This window comes from Nematolebias whitei, chromosome 11 (assembly GCF_014905685.2).
Source record: "Nematolebias whitei isolate Nwh7 chromosome 11, NemWhi1, whole genome shotgun sequence".
In the NCBI taxonomy this organism is placed as follows: Eukaryota; Metazoa; Chordata; class Actinopteri; order Cyprinodontiformes; family Rivulidae; genus Nematolebias; species Nematolebias whitei.
This window is the reverse complement of record NC_056508.1, coordinates 4,369,235-4,386,697: the sequence shown is the minus strand read 5'-3', so window position 1 is coordinate 4,386,697 and position 17,463 is coordinate 4,369,235. Positions and strand designations below refer to the sequence as shown.

Here is a 17,463-nt window from a genome sequence, read left to right as displayed (position 1 = left end):
TTCTTAAGGCTGGCTGCTCATATCATCACAGTCCCTGTGACCCACATCTTCAATCTCTCCATAAGACAAAACTCCATCCCAGACACTTGGAAAACAGCCTTTGTTCTTCCTTTGCTGAAGGGAGGTGACCCCACCTCACTGAACAACTATCGACCAATCTCCAAACTCTGCATTTTAGCCAAGGTTCTAGAAAAACTGATAAACTCTCAAATCAAAAATTATCTGGACTCATTTAACATCTTACCTCCACATCAATCTGGTTTCAGGAAACAACACAGCACAACCACTGCTTCACTGAAGGTTCTTAATGATATGCTGGTGAAGATTCTCAGTCATCCAGGACATGATGAATTCAAAAAGCGTTCAATACAAAAACAACTGGACTTTATTTGTAACAGAAGACGTTTTGCTCCTCATCCGAGGAGCTTTCTCAATTCAAAGAGCAGAGAGTGAGAGATACAGGTTATAAGGCTGAGTGAGATAAAACACACACACACACATAAGACACACACACACACACATATATGTACATTGGCAGTTCACACCTAAAAACCTAAACAGTAGGAGTCTTTGTTCCTCTAATTCACAGTCGAGGCCCCTCTGTTCCCATCAGGTGTGAAAACCAGCTGGGGATCTGTTTTAAAGTTGCATTATATGTTTTTGAAAGTGGGAATCTGAGGCCTCCTCCTCTGTTAAGAGACGGCTTTTCTCTTTTTACATAAATTGCTTCCTTCACCCCTCTCTCAAACCATCTGTGTTCTCGGTCCAAAATGTGCACATTTTGGTCCTCAAAAGAGTGTCCCTTATCTGTGAGGTGGAGGTGAACAGCTGAATTTTGTCCAGAGGAGGTGGCTCTCCTGTGTTGAGTCATGCGTCTGTGAAGAGGCTGTTTAGTTTCTCCAATGTAGAGGTCTGGACAGTCCTCGCTGCACTGGACCGCATACACTACACCACTCTGTTTGTGTATGGGTGTCTTGTCCTTAGGGTGGACCAGCCTCTGTCTGAGAGTCCTGCTGGGTTTGAAATGTACTGGGATGTTGTGTTTGTTGAAGATCCTTCTGAATTTCTCTGATACTCCAGCAACATAAGGGATGACAATGTTTTTACATCTGTTGTTCTCCTTTTTCTGTTTATTGGTGTGTTTTGTAGATTTCCTCTCTGACTTGACAAAAGCCCAGTTAGGATATCCACATGTTTGAAGAGCTTCTTGGATGTGTTTCTGTTCCTTTTCCTTCCCTTCTGTCTTTGTGGGGACGCATTCGGCCCGATGTTGTAAAGTTCTGATGACAGAGAGTTTGTGTTCCAGTGGATGGTGGGAGTCAAACAGAAGATACTGGTCTGTGTGGGTTGGTTTCCTGTACACTTCAATGTTGAGGCTGTCCTCTCTCTCCATCTGAACCAAACAGTCCAAAAAAGGCAGCTTGTTGTCGTTTGCATCCTCTCTGGTGAACTTGATGTTGTTGTCGACCGAGTTAATGTGTCTGGTGAACGCTTCTATTTCCTTGGCTTGGATTTTGACCCAGGTGTCATCCACATAACGGAACCAATGGCTCGGCTTAGTTCCCTCATAGGAGTGTAGGGCTCTCTGTTCCACTTCCTCCATGTAGAGATTGGCAACAATGGGTGACACTGGAGATCCCATGGCACAGCCGTGCTTCTGTCTGTAAAAACTGTCATTGAACTTGAAATAAGTGGTGGAGAGGCTGAGGTCCAACAGGGTGCAGATCTGGTCCGGGGTGAAGTTGGTCCTGTTGATTAAGTCCTTGTCTTGTAGAAGTTGTTTTCTGACGGTTTCTACTGCTTCAGAGATGGGTATGCATGTGAAAAGAGAAGTCACATCATACGATACAAGGGTTTCTCCTGGGGTTAGTTTCAAGTGTTGAACTTTGTTAGCAAAATCAATGGAGTTCTTTATGTGATGAGGTGTGTTTCCAACAAGAGGAGCTAAAATATCAGCCAGATGTTTAGCAATATTGTATGTCACTGAGTTCATGCTGCTGACGATGGGTCTGAGTGGTGTTCCTTCTTTGTGTATTTTTGGGAGTCCATAAAGACAGGGAGTGGCTTCCCCTGGGTACAATCTATAATACAACGATCGATTGATTGTTTTCTCCTTTTCAAGTTTTTGCAGGTAATCTGTGACTTTCTTTTTGTAGGCACTGGTTGGGTCCCTCTTCAGGGTCTCGTAGGTGTTACGGTCGCTCAGTAGTGTAGTTATTTTTTCCCGGTAATCAGAAGTGTTGAGGACTATTGTGCATCTTCCTTTATCAGCTGGTAAAATGGTGATGTTTTGGTCCTGGCTGAGTGATGTTACAGCTTTCCTTTCCTGTGGTGTGAGGTTTGAAGGAGGCGGTTTGGCACTGTCTTATGTGTGTGTGTGTCTTATCTCACTCAGCCTTATAACCTGTATCTCTCACTCTCTGCTCTTTGAATTGAGAAAGCTCCTCGGATGAGGAGCGAAACGTCTTCTGTTACAAATTAAGTCCAGTTGTTTTTGTATTGAACGCTTTTTGAGTTCGTAATAATGTTGTTGAAGCACTGGATGCTAAGGATTATTGTGCTGCACTTTTCTTAGACCTGTCTAAAGCTTTTGACACTGTGGATCATAATATCTTGTGTCATAAACTCTCAGAAATCGGTTTCTCAGAACCCACCATTGGTTGGTTCTCTAACTATCTTTCAGACCGGAGGCAATGTGTTCAACATAATGGTACTTCCTCCAGTTATTTAACAGTCAACAATGGTGTACCACAAGGCTCAGTCTTAGGACCCACCCTCTTTACAATCTACATACATAATGTAGGTAAAAAACATCCCTAATGCATCCATACATTTCTATGCTGATGAGACAGTTGTTTATTGTCGAGCTAAAACTGTTGCTAAGGCTTTACAGCTTTTGAAATCTGCATTCAACATCATCCAGACAGATTTGTTTCGCCTCAAACTTGTCCTAAATGCCGACAAAACCAAAGGGATGCTTTTTTCAAATAGGAAGTTGGTCCCAGCAGTTCTTCCTCCGATTTTATCCTCAAATGGTGTCCCCATTGAGTTAGTTGATTCCTATAAATATTTGGGTATCTTGGTCGACTCACATCTCTCTTTTAAGCTCCATGTGGAAAACTTGGTAAAGAAACTGAAAGTTAAACTGGGTTTCTTTTTCAGAAACAGATCCTGTCTAACCCTGAATGCTAGAAAACGCCTTGTATCTGTGACTTTCCTTCCCTCCATTGATTACGGTGACATTATTTACATGAACGCTCCTACAAGAACCCTGCAGATGTTGGATGCTGCAGATGTTGGATGTTGTCTATCATGGTGCACTAAGATTCATAACTGGCTGTGATTATCGTACCCACCACTGCACCCTGTATTCTCTGGTTAACTGGACATCATTAACTTCACGCAGACTCTCTCACTGGTACATTTTCATCTTTAAATCACTTCTTGGTCTGCTGCCTTCATACATCTCCTCCTACATGTCTCTGTGTGAGTGCAGCTACAGCGTGCGCTCTCAGGACATTATTACCTGCAGTGTTCCCTCAATGAGGACTGAACTAGACAAAAGGACCTTCTCCTATTCCGCTCCTGTTTCATGGAATATCTTACAAAAAGATTTGAAGCTCTCGACCTTGACCTCTCTAAGTGGCTTTAAGAATCTGTTGGACTCCTGGCAGGGTCCAATGCAGACATGTTCCTGTTTTTAGTTTTCTACATTTGTCTTGGAATCTAGCTGTTTGTTTTTTTTTTTGTTACCTTTTCCTTTTAGCCATCCTATTTGTTTAAAAAAGAATAAAAAAAGTAAAAAAAAACCTGCAGTATGACTTTTTATAACTGTTTATTGTTGTTGCTGTTGTCCATTGTTGTCATCTTTCTTTGTTGAAATCAGGTCTCTCTTGTAAATGAGTCCTCGAGGTTCAATGGGATTTACCTGTATAAATAAAGGTTGATTGATTGATGTCGGAGTCACGAGGAGGAAGGAGCTGCAGCTGATACAACTCTTCATGTGTTGCAGGTGAGTCTCTACAATTTAACACATTGTTCTGTTTCCAAGAGAGAAAACGTAACGTCAGTCTGTCTGGTAGATTAAGCTGCTGCTTGTTCTCTGATTAATGACGGTGATAGAGAACGTGTGTTACTTTTTATTTAATTTAATTGGTATAAGCAGTGTTTAAATGTGATTTATAAATAAATCTAACACAAAAATAATAATTTAATGATTAAGCTTCAACTTTTAATTTGCTGGCAAAGTCTGAAGACACTGCAGGTATGGCAGGATGAATTGCATTTAAACAGGAATTAAAGTAATTTATTACATCTACTCAAATGTGTGTAATTAAGTATTTTATTTATGTGTGTGTGTGTGTGTTTAATTGCTCTTTTAGCTACTTTTGCCTGAACCTAACACTAAGTGAAACAAGGCATTTCTTGAGTTGCTGTAAATTATGATATAATAATTATAATGAATAATGTAACACCACCACCACCTGCACTTTCATCCGTTAGCCCACTACTGTACAAACTGTACACATAATCTACTATCTACTGTTCATAAGTACTCACATACTTATATATATTTTTCTTTTATATAGCTGTTTATACCCCTTCATATTATAACCTGTTCATAGTCTGTACACTCACAACCTGTATATATTTATACCTATAGCATATTCAAAGCAACACTGTATATTGTAATATATCTACCAATTTATTTTTCTTGCTAAGCACTTTTGGATAGATGCAAACTGTATTTCGTTGCTTTGTACCTGTGACATGTGCAATGACAATAAAGTTGAATTCTATTCTAAAATATATATTTACTCTCTCATTCCAGAAAACAACAACAACCAACAACAACACTTCATGATGGACAGACATCATGGACACCACAGCAGCAGCTGTCTTCACTGAAACATCCTGAACATGATCGTCACTGACATGAGGCCTCTGTCCATGGTTGAAGACGAAAGCTTCACTACAATAATCCACACTTTTAATCCAGGTTACAATAATCCACACTTTTAATCCAGGTTACAATGATCCACACTTTAATCCAGGTTACACTCTTCCCTCAAGGACACATTTTACAAAGTAGCTACATATTGTGCAGGTATAAAGATACATTTGTATATATTTTTGTGTACATTAATTTTTGTAAGCTATTTGACTAACTTTTATTTTTTATTATTCAATATTTTACTAACAGAATAATCAAATAGCAACCTGTTTTTTGTGCGAATTGCTATGTCTGTCAAATGTTCAATTTTGGAATAAAGGGGTGGAAATTAAAACGTGTTTTTTTTTTGCCGATTCATCGATTCATCGAAAAAATAATCGGCTGATGAATCGATTATTGAAATAATCGTTAGTTGCAGCCCTAATTTCATTTATTTATTTGGTGTGTGTTTTACACCTGTAATGGGTTTCACAATTTGTGTTTTTGGCATTCTGTGTGTTCAGGGGGGGCCTGTGTGGTGGACACAAATGTATATATTTTATGTCAGAATGTGCTCTTATTGTGAAATGGACAGAATATAAATAATATAAACGGAGTCTGGTCCTCTGGGCATTCAAAAAACAAAACAAACCCTAAAAAGTAGAAAGGTTACGTCTTTCATCCGAAATACTTCTTTAGACTGAAGAAGTCTTTCGGATGAAAGACGAAACGTTTCTACTTTTTCTGTTTTGTTTTGTTTTTTGAATGCCCAGAGAACCAGACTAAACTTTTTTAGATAGACTTCACTACAATAATCCACACTTTTAATCCAGGTTACAATAATCCACACTTTTAATCCAGGTTACACTCTTCCCTCAAGGACACATTTTACAAAGTAGCTACATATTGTGCAGGTATAAAGATATATTTGTATATATTTTTGTGTACATTTATTTTTTAAGCTATTTGACTAACTTTTATTTTTTTATTATTCAATATTTTACTAACAGGGTAGTCAAGTACCAACCTGTTTTTTGTGTGAATTGCTATGTCAGTCAAATGTTCAATTTTGGAATAAAGGGGTGGAAATTAAAGCATATTTCTTTCGCCAATGAATCAATTAACCGGAAAATAATTGGTCAATTAATCAATTTTTTGAATAATTGTTAGTTGCAGCCCTAGATACTTTAAACTCTTCATTACAACTCATATGCTGTGGAGAAAGCTACGTTCCAACATTTTTCAGTCAGGTCATCTGGACAGTTTCTTTTCTTTTTTTTGTGCTGAAACGGTTCGCCTTCGATCCGAAAGGCTTCATCAGTCAAGGAAACACACAACACATACAGAATAGAATTCAAAATCTTACTTCTAACCTACAAAGCTCTCAACAACCTAGTTCCATCTTGTATTACAGATCTTGTTGTTCCATATTTTCCTAACAGAGCACATCACTCTCAGACTGCAGGTTTACTTGTGGTTCCTAAAGTTTCCAAAGCAGAATGGGAGGCAGATCTTTCAGTTCTCAGGCTCCTCTCTTGTGGAACCAACTTCCAATCTCTGTCCGTGCGGCTGACACATTATCCAGTTTTAAGACTGGGATTAAGACTTTACTTTTGATAAATCCTATAGTTAGGGTCAGCTTGGGTTTCCTGAGCTGTCCCTTAGTTATGCTGCTATAGGCTTAGCCTGCTGGAGGACAAACTGACCACACTTTTCACTCTGCTACTGTCTTTACTTACTCTGCTCAACCTGTTAGGTATTTGTAATTATTTTTTCTATTCTTAACATGTGGTTTTTGTCTTTCAGATACACCTGGACCTATACCTGGACCTGGACCTATACCTGGACCTACCATTCTGTGTTTGTCTGTCTCTCCTTCCTGTCCTCTCAACCAGCCAGTCAAAGCAGATTGTCTCTTGTCCTGAGCTGGTTCTGTTGGAGGTTTCTTCCTTTTAAAGGGAGTTTTTCTTTTCACTGTCTCCACTGTGCTTGCTCAGGATGGGAGACTGCAACGAAGCCAAGATTCAACTTGTCTGCTGGATTCCTTAGATAGAGAACTTTACTAATTGGCTTTTCTGTGTATTTGAATGTTCCTGTAAAGTGCCCTGAGACAACTTTGTTGTGAATTGGTGCTAATAAATAAACTGAATTGAACTGAATTGAATCGAGTGACTACTGTACATACATTTTTGTGTATCATTACACCCTTAATAAATTGCCATGTTAAGCCCAACTTCCAGGCAATCTTATGACTCAAAGTTAGTTATTACAAATTATTAACACAATATGCAAAGAAGGGTGATGCAACAGAGCAACAACCAGTTACTTTTTAAACCTAGCACTATACTTGTTCCACGCAAAGGAAAGTCTAAGTTTAAAATGTTCAAACGGACTGTTGCAAAAATAAAAATATGAAGTCTTTGTTTTAAACATCCAGTTGTTACCTGGTGATATTCTGACAGGATGTTGTGCATGTCTGCGACATCTTCACTTGAGATCTGCTTGATAACCAGCGTACGGTCATAGGAGTTGAGAAGCAGAACCTCTCCCTGATTGTCAGAACTTCTCATTGGGGGGCTGCGGGTCAACGACACCTGGGAGAGAATACGATCAGACAAAATGCCTCTTAGTTCAGAGTTTCCCCTGCAGTTATCTGAGGGCGTCCTGCCACCTCAAAGAATTGTGTGTGTGCACGTGTGCATATGAATAAACAAAAAAGCTCTGAAAATGTTTTGTGACAAACAGAGAATAATGCACTGCAGTGAGAAAAGCTGCACACTATGTAAATAAACCATTCAAGTTACAAAATTATATTGTAATATATAATTTTATGAATAAAATGTACTAGACTTATTATTCAACATATTCATCTAATGTTAAATTTATTGCAGTTATTTAAAACAAAAACTCAAATTATTTGCCTTGTTGACCCCACTCAAGAGTAGAAACTTGTGGAAAACGTTGGTTACGTACTGTAACCCCAGATTCTATGAGTATAGGCGTAGCCCTTTAAGAGCTGTCGCTAGGGGGTTTATCCCGTCATGCAAAGCATCACACTGAAAAATTTAGTCCACGCCCACCTGTTGTGTGGGCCCCACATGGTCTGTATAAATTACGTTACGAGCGGGTAATCAGCTCCCAAAATAGATTTTTCTTCAGCCATTTAAGAGCCAGTGAGGCCAGAAGTTTAAAGGGCTACGCCTATACTCATAGAATCCAGGGTTACAGTACGTAACCAACGTTCTATTTCGTATAGGCTTCGCCCTTTAAGGCTGTCGCTTAGTGGGTTAAGGGCGAAGCGGATGTTGTCCTCGCCTCACTGGGTCCATTCGAACACCGTATGAAGCGGCAGCTTGCCCAAAAAACGTCTTGTCACTCAGCTCTCCATGTGCATAATTATGCATTGCGTAACTTTCAACGGGGAAAGGAAGATGCTGAAAAGGGGCCATGAATCAACAGATTCATGGCTGAACAATATGAACAGATTAATAATAACGAGTGAACTGATCAAATGAACTGATAGGTAACAATTGTCATGAACTGATTAATGACAATAGAACCAAAATAACAGTCACAACTTGTGACTGAAAACAACATCTCACACTGTAATGCATGCAGACAGGTGTGAGTAAAACGGAATTCCACGAAACAACAATATTCATTCTGTTAAAACACTAAGTACAGAATGTGTCATGGAACGGGCCGTCACATCACGTAGATACAAGTGAATAAATAAGCAGGGTGTTGACCACGCGGCCGCAGTGCAAATGTCCTGCATTGTCATACCATTATGCAGAGAAGTCGAAGATGCGATACCCCTGGTCTAGAGTGCCCTGAGGTTGACAGGAGGCTCTACATCTGATGCCCTGTGGGCTTCAGAAAAGGCCTCACACAGCCAGTATGACAAGCGCTGGGTGGATAACGGGCGACCTGCAGATGTATCTCCATAATGCACAAACAAATGTTGAGTTTGATGCATTGCAGCTGTGCACGCTATGTAACACGTCAATGCCCGCACAGGACAGAGAAGATAGAAAGATGCTTCTTCTTCTGATTTGTGTGTGTGTGTGTGTGGGGGGGGGGAGGGAGATATCGCTCTTGATTTAAAAGAGTTTGTGATGCTTTAGACATAAACGCTGGATTCGGTCTTAGATCAGCTGAGCTGCCATCAGCCTGAATTCTAAGACATGACGGAGCGACAGAGAGGGCAGATAAATCACTCACCGTCTTAGCGGATGTTAAAGCCAGCAGCAGGGCTGTTTTAAGAGACAAGGATTTAATTGGAACCTGATTTAGTGGCTCGAGTGGAGCTTGATCAGGGCCCGCAGGACCAGCGTTAAATCCCACTGTGAAGCAAGTGGGCGTGAAATAGGCCTGCGTCTCTGTACACCTTTTAAAAAAATGCTTCATCAGCAGATGATTAAAACCTGTTCTGTCTCCGAACCCTTCGTGACAAGAAGAGATGGCTGCAGCCTACGTTTAATCGTGCTGAACGCCAAATTTCTGTCCATCAGCTGCTGCAGAAAGGACAGCACGCCGCCTAACGGACACGAGGTGGTCTCTACACCTTTCTCTGTACACCTTTTACAAAACGTACCATCAGCGGATGATTAAAAGCTGTTCTGTCTCCGAAAAACCTTTGTGACAGGAAGAGATGGCTGCAGCATACGTTTAATCGTGCTGAACGCCAAATTTCTGTCCATCAGCTGCTGCAGAAAGGACAGAACACTGCCTAGTGGACATGAGGTGGCCTCTACACCTTTCTCTGTACACCAGCGCTGAAAATCTGTCCACTTTGATGTGTACAGCGTTGTGGTGGATGTAACACGTGAATCCTGGATTGTGCGCATTACATCTTGTGGGAGACCCATACTCTCTAAGCGGATCTGCTCAGCGGCCAGACCCACAAGTGCTGGCCTATTTCTGGGTAACTCCTGATCACTCCTCCCGCCTGGAGGAGAGCGTCCTCCCTCCACGGCAGTTTCCACGGGCGCCCCGATAACAGGCGTTGTAGAACCGGGAACCATGGTGCGTTCAAGCGCTCGGGAGCCACCATGAGAGCTGTCAATCCCTCCCCCTGAACTCGGTTCAGAAACCGTAATATCAGAGGAGGTGGGGGGAACTCTTAAAGAAGCGTTCTGGGCCATGGGCTGTGAGCAAACACGTCCACCCCCAGCGGTGGTTCATCTTGCGGGCTCAGTGAAAACCATAGTTGACACTGAACATTTTCTCGTGTCGCAAACAGGTCCACGGCCGCTTGCCAAATTTCTGCTACGTCTGGGCCATCAGACCGAGGTGAAGGGTCCACTCCCTGTGACGCGGACCGCCCCTGGACATCACATCTGCCCCTTGTTCAGAACACTGGGGATGTACACTGCTCTGATGGAGAGCAGATGTTGGTGTGCCCAACACAGTAGTTTCCTCGCAATGTGTAACATTTGGGCTGAGCGCACCCTCCCCTGCCGGTTTATGTAAGCAGCAGTAACTTTGTTGTCTGTGTGAATCAAAATGTGTTGATTCTGCAACACAGGAGCAAAGTGTTGAATCACATTCAGAACTGTGCAACATTCCAGAACGTTTATATGAGCTGTTGTGAGAAAGGCCACAGCACCCCTACAGCTCGAGATAGGCATGTGACCCCCTAACCTGACAATGACGCGTCTGTGAAGACTGACACGTGTGACGTAGGTCTGCTGTCGGGGATTCCCTCCGACAGAACCGGGGGGTTTCCCAGTGTCGGAGATCCGTTCTCACGGAGGGAGGAACAGTGATCGTCCATCTCTTTTGCCTCACCGGATCCACACGCAGACGAGCAAACCATCTCTGGAGGAGTCTCGTGTAGTAAACCCAGCGGGGCCACTGTGTGAGCTGACAACATCGTTCCTAACAGCTTCATGATGGAAAATAGCTGTTACTATTCTGCCCAGTCTTACGTGGCAGAGCTGGACTCTTAGAGAGTCGATTCTCGTTTGTGATAAACGAATAAATGAGCCCTCATGGTGGTTGAGTTTAGCCCCACTCCCAGATAATCGTCTGGGCCGGGAGAATCGAGCTTTTCCCAATTTATGGCGAAGCCCAGAATAAGCAGGTGTGACGTCAACACCTGAACCTGTGCCGGCATGTGAAGCGGTCTGCCCACGATTGCTTTGTTGAAAACTGACAGGTCCAAAATCGGTCTCGTTCCTCCGGTCTGTTTGGAACCAGGAAGTAACGTGAGTAAAAAAAAAGTGTTTTCCTCTCCATCGAGAACCCCTGGACTTCTGCCTTTAGGGATGAGACCTGGTCTGGTGATGACAGGACCGTCTCTAAAAACGCCTCCAGAGGGGGTCGAGCTGCAAGTTGCAACGTGTAACCCCTGCTATCAGCTTGGCCATCCATCTGTCTGGCGAGCAAGCTCGCAACCACTCCGCGTAACGTTCATTGAGTGGGCGCGCGTTTAGGTGGTGCGTCGATCTCAGGGAAACGTTGAACCTCCGGTTGCCGGGATGAGAAAGGCTGATGTCTGACGGGCGGGGCTGGCGTAGCGGAGCAGGGAGACGCCTGCAGCTGTGGAACATCTTGAAAATGGTCCCGAACAGCGCGTCCGTCGTTGATGGGGGCCTTCCAACAAAAGGCTTTCTGCAGCTCCTCCGAGAGGGAGGTGGAGTGACAGGCCAGGTGGACTTCTGGAAAAAAACCTCGTCCTCCGGCTGCGATGCGAGACCGGCAAGACAACAAAAGAGGCGCACAGGTTGAGGATGACATCAGCTGCCTTGCAGAGGGAGCGTTACGTCTCCTCCAGCCTCTTGAACGTTGTACGCCAGCAGCATAATGTATTGTTCGCTGCGGCCGCCTGCAACGCACACTAGTGAGCTTGGTTGAAGAGTGATGTCACTGTCTGTCATGCTTACCCGTAGGCGCAGGATGCTGGTCCAACTTGGACATCTTGCTCCGAAAGCCTCCACCAGGTTCGGCTCCAGGGGGGCACCGAGGGAATATCCGCTCGGTGAAACCCCTCCACTCTGGTGATGGACGCGAATGTGGGAACCGGCGCCCTATTCTACCAGAACCGGCTGTGGCCTCGTCCCAATAGGACGTCACTGCTGGGAAACGAGGCCAGATGGGATCAGGACGGCGAGCCGGAATGGAGCCCAGAAACCTTCCCGCTAGATCATTCGATCTGGGCGGAGGAAGGAGAGGGAGGGAAAAAAGTCCCTTCATGTCAGCCGCTTCCTGGATTATGCCCGGCAGCTCTAGAGGAGGGCACCGAGAGCGGGGAGCGGGGTGGTCGCGGATGCGAGAAGGGGGGGGGGGGGGGGGGGGGGGGGGGGGTTGGCATTTGCTCAGCCCCCCTCGTTCAGACACTACGCTCTCCAGGAAGGAGTGAGCAGTGGGGGGCTGCTGCTGACGTACCATCCGATTCGCTCCGAGAGTTGGCGATAAAAGGACAATTACAAGATGGCGTCGTCCAGCGTGTAGCGACCTGCCACTGAGAAATACTCCTCGGCGCTTACCTTGAAACAAGACTGCTCGTCTGCTTCTCCTCGGGGAGGAGAACTCACCGGGACGGCAGGAGGTTGACGTGGCGGGGCCACAGGCAGTCTTAACAAAGGTTGGTCAAGCTAGACAACTTTCCTTCTTCGTTCTTCTGACAGTGCTATTGGCTTGCTGAAGAAAAATGGGAGCCGATTACCGGCTCTTAACGTAATTTATACGGAACGGGTGGGGCCCACACAGCTGGTGGGCGTGGACTAAATTTTTCAGTGCAATGCTTCGCATGATGGGATAAACCCACTAAGCGACAGCTCTTAAAGGGCGAAGCCTATATGAAATAGAACTCTGTAGTTAGAATAGAATATTTTATTTGTTTGTTACAAGGGGGAAATAAAGCTCACCTGATAGTCCAAATCCTCAATACCAAAACGTTCTCTTAAATTTCGGAAGACCTGAGGACAGTATTCTTTGAATTTGAAGTGTCCTGGAAGATTTTCTCTGGCAAAGAAAAAGTGAAAGTTATTTTTACCTGCTAGACATCCCACACTCACAAAACATTTGTCAGCAGAGGCGTGGTTAGGCCTGGGTATTCAGGACTGTAGTCCTGGATGACTGTGGTTTGCTTAAAACAGGCAGATTAACTTGTGGTTTCTGTACTGCCAATAAGCCTGTACCTGCTCACGGGACAACTCATTTACACATGCACGCAGATAATCATTGTTACAGCATGTTTGCTTAGTTGTTTTACTGATATTAGGTGTTGTTCCTAAGTTAGGGGGCTTTAGGCCAGGCTGCAACAGGTAGACAAGAAGTTTCTCCTGATGCTGCAAAGCTGTGCTTTTTTTTTTTTTTTTACCAATTCAGGTTGATCAAGAAAAGGTTGGCCGAACTGTTATGAAATTTTTTGTTTCACGCCTTTACAAGAATTTTATCAAAACAATCCTAATGTGAATCAGATAATTAAAAAGAAAGAGCAAATAAAAATAACTTCAAATGAAATGGACACACGTAAAGAAAAACAGTGAACAGTACCATGGGAAAACTTTCAGCCATATTCTTTTTAACATTTCTTTCAGCAAGCCAGACTATGGGGCCGTTTACACGGCGTGTATTTTGAGTGAAACCGCACCTTTCTCTCACCAGTTGGTCCGTGTACATTCAGGCAGTTCATTTTTTCATTTGAAACAAAAAATGAAAAAACAAAAACACACTTGTTTTTTTCATTTTTCCTTTATTAAACCAAAATGAAAAATCGGATAACGAAGCGTAATCCGATTTCCAATTTTGTGCACAAAATGAAAATGGAAAAAATGGATAACGAGCGTTCCGTTTCAATTTTCATGTTTTCATTTTTGACAAGTGGTCTGACCCGGAAGTTCTGTCTGCCCCGCACCGTGTGGCTTGCTGCTTGTGTACACACGTTTGGACACGCCCATTGACTTCTGAAGAATGGAACGCGGAAGTCACGTGGGTCATGCAGCGGCTCTGGTTCAAAATAGTTCCAAACAGCAGTGGGTCCAGCATTGAACATAGTTCATTCTCGGTGTTTCGGAAGTGTTTTCTCCGGTAAGTTGATGAAAATACAACATTTTTTGCCATTGTGAAGAGTTAGCAGACTGTTCTGTACCACAATTTATCAACATAAATACTTCATGTTGCCAGTTTTAGTTAATTAAACGTTAACTTGCTAGTTGTGTTTAGCCGTTTTTCTGCAAGAATGATGTGGTTAATTTAGTTCAAGTTATAGATCATTTGTCAGACTGAAGCATAAATGGGGACATTATCATTAAAGATAAACGTGACCGTGGAAATGAGCCTTTTTTTTAAATGTTTTCCAGGTAAACAACGGGAGAATGACTTAATAATAATAATAATAATGAATTTAATTTGTAATGCACTTTTCATTAACAAAAATCTCAAAGTGCTACAGAGTGCAACTAAAATCTGTGATAAAATCAACTAAAGTCAGTGATAAAATCAACTAAAATCAATGATAAAATCAACTAAAATCAATGAATCAATGCGTTTTGCGCCGCTCAAGGTGGCTGCATGTTGGAGCAGCTCTGTTACTTTCATTCTGAGATTTTGCTTTTGGAAACTTTAATTCCTCTTTTTCTGGATGTAAATCACATTTTTTGGATGATTGTTTCCTCCAGTATCAGATGCTGTGCAGCTGGAAGGATTTTTACTGAAACTTTTTTAGTTTTGGACATTTGTTATGATGCGTAACCATGGCAACAAGGCACTTTTCTACAACCAACAGCAGCTGATTAACATCTCAAAAGCTCAAATAATATCTCAACTACAGTCCCATATCTCAGATGAGTTGAAAAGGATGTTCTGTGGATGCATTCTCATCTACCTGCCAGCTGTGCTCGAGTACCTGACCACTGAGATCCTGGAACTAGCAGGAAACTTGGCTCATGACAGCAGAAGGACAGGATCGTCCCTCAGCACCTACAGTTGGCTGTCCGCAGCAACGAGGAGCTCGGCAAACTGCTGGGAGGAGTGGCCATCACTCTGGGAGGAGTTCTGCCCAGCATTCAGGTGGTCCTACAGCCCGGGGGAACCAAGAGGTCAGCCGAGTCTGGGTGGACGGATCGGACGGCATCTGCAACCAGTTTCTTAGGATCCACTGTGGGATGGACCTTTACAAGAGATCCTTCCTGTCTACAGCCATCAGCATCTATAACGTCTCTTAATGAAATGAGGATAATGAGTTACAACAACAAATAATTTCCCTCTGGGATTAATAAAGTATTTTTGAATTGAATTGAATTGAATTGATAAAATCATGTGGAGGCAGAATAGGCTTGCTTAAAAAGAAAAGTCTTTAAGCCTTTTTTTTTTTAAAGTCAGTCAATGATTGTGGAGCTCTCAGATAGTCAGGGAGGGAGTTCCAGAGGTGGGGGTGGGGCAGCCACACAGAATGCCCGATCTCCCATGGTTCTTAATTTAGTTCGTGGAAGGTGGAGGAGATGACTGTTCTGTGATCGTAGGGACCGGGTGGATGAATATGGAGCAAGGAGGTCCTTCAGATAATTTGGTGAATTTCCGTATAAACACTGATGGCAAATGAGAGCAATTTTGTACTGAATTCTGCAGGTGACAGGAAGCCAATGGAGGCTATGGAGAATGGGTGTAATATGTTCAAATTTACGAGCCCTCAATAAAATCCTGGCTGCACTGTTTTGAATATATTGAAGCTTCTGAAGGTTTTTGCCGGGTATTCCAGTAAACAGGGAGTTGCAGTAGTCGAGCCTGGAGGAGACAAAGGCATGGATGAGATTCTCTGCATCAGCAAAAGTGAGAGATGGACTAAGTTTGGAGATATTTCAAAGATGGAAGAAACAGGTTTTAAACAGATGCTTAATGTGATTTTCAAATGTAAGATGAGAGTCCATTTTTATTCCAAGATTTGTAACAGAGGTGGAGAGGGGGATGTCTTGTCCAGAAAAGGAAACAGTTGTTATAGTTGATGTTTGAACCTGGTGAGGGGTGCCAATCAGTATGGCCTCTGTTTTGGAGCAGTTTAACTGAAGAAAGTTCTGATTCATCCATGCCCTTTTCTCCTCCAGGCAGGTAGAGAGGGCAGTGAGTGAAGATGGAGATGACAATGGTGATGCGCCAGTCCTGATGTAAAGCTGTGCATCGTCGGCATAACAGTGAAAAGAAATGTACTAATTAATAATTTGACCTAAAGGCAGCATGTAAAGGGAAAATAGCAGGGGCCCTAGAACTGACCCTTGAGAGACACCACACTGGGATTTGGCATTGCCAAGACTAACACATTCCAGCCTATTGGAGAGGAAAGATTTAAACCAGTCCAGGACAGTGTCACAGTGACTTCTGTGAACTGTTGAAGCATGTTGCATTCAAAGCTCACTAAGGTAACAAGATTTCATTTTCAGTCTTCTCTTAAACAATACTAGTGGAATAAAAAAATTAATAATAAAATTACTTTAACACCATAACCTTCACAACGGTGGTATTTACTGCAGGACTGTTCATTAGGCCCGAGCAGCGAAGCGTTGCAAAAGCCTATTGTAATCGCTCTGTTCAGGCCCGTTCAGGCCCGTTCAGGCAATTTTTTCTGCCAAATGAATTGGCGTTTTGGGGGCCTTACCATCTCCCAAAAGTCACCAAATTTGGTGGACGCATCAGGACTGGTGAAAAATTATGTATTTTAAGGGCGTGGCAAAAATCAAAACAGAAACAGATCAAGAGCGCCACCTAGAAATTTTGTTTTAAAAGACCAAGACTGGTGAATGGGCCAATATCTTGATATTTTAAAGCGCATAACTGCAGACTTTTCATTGGACATTTATTATATTATTATTATTATTATTGAGAGAGCTCTCTTCCTGTTATGAAATGGGTGAAATTGGTTTATTTCAAATAATCTTTATTTTCCTACGTAAAGTCAAATCAGTGAGACAATTCAGTTTTGTTTGGTGTTAATTTTCATGAAGGAGAGTGAGTGGCGGATTATTTTGAAGTTTCAGTCGGAACAGCTGATTTTTGTTTATACAGGTCCTTCTAAAAAAATTTGCATATTGAGATAAAGGTCATTATTTTCCATGATGTAATGATAAAAATGAAACTTTCATATATTTCAGATTCATTGCACACCAAATGAAATATTTCAGGTCTTTAATTGTTTTAATACTGATGATTATGGCATACAGCTCATGAAAACCCAAAATGCCTGTCCCAAAAAATGAGCATATCATGAAAAGGTTCTCTAAACAAGCTATTAACCTAACCATCTGAATCAACGATGTAACTCTAAACACCTGCAAAAGATTCCTGAGGCTTTTAAAAACTCCCAGCCTTGTTCATTACTCAAAACCGCAATCATGGGTAAGACTGCCGACCTGACTGCTGTCCAGAAGGCCATCATTGACACCCTCAAGCAAGAGGGTAAGACACAGAAAAAAATTGCTGAACGAATAGGCTGTTCCCAGAGTGCTGTATCAAGGCACCTCAGTGGGAAGTCTGTGGGAAGGGAAAAGTGTGGCAGAAAACGCTGCACAACGAGAAGAGGTGACCGGACC

General features: G+C 42.7%; 1 protein-coding gene across 2 annotated transcripts in view; it reads right to left on the bottom strand.

Moving 5' to 3' along the window:
* LOC119417430 (phosphatidylinositol 5-phosphate 4-kinase type-2 gamma) overlaps positions 1-17,463 on the bottom strand; it is an 80,480-nt gene that overhangs the window by 31,222 nt on the left and 31,795 nt on the right. For both annotated transcript variants that reach the window (XM_037684636.1, XM_037684637.1), the window contains exons 3-4: positions 12,808-12,904; positions 7,378-7,527 (exon numbers count right to left, since the gene is read on the bottom strand). In XM_037684636.1, coding sequence (XP_037540564.1) covers positions 7,378-7,527; positions 12,808-12,904 — 247 coding nt within the window. The remainder of the gene's footprint in view (positions 1-7,377; positions 7,528-12,807; positions 12,905-17,463) is intronic.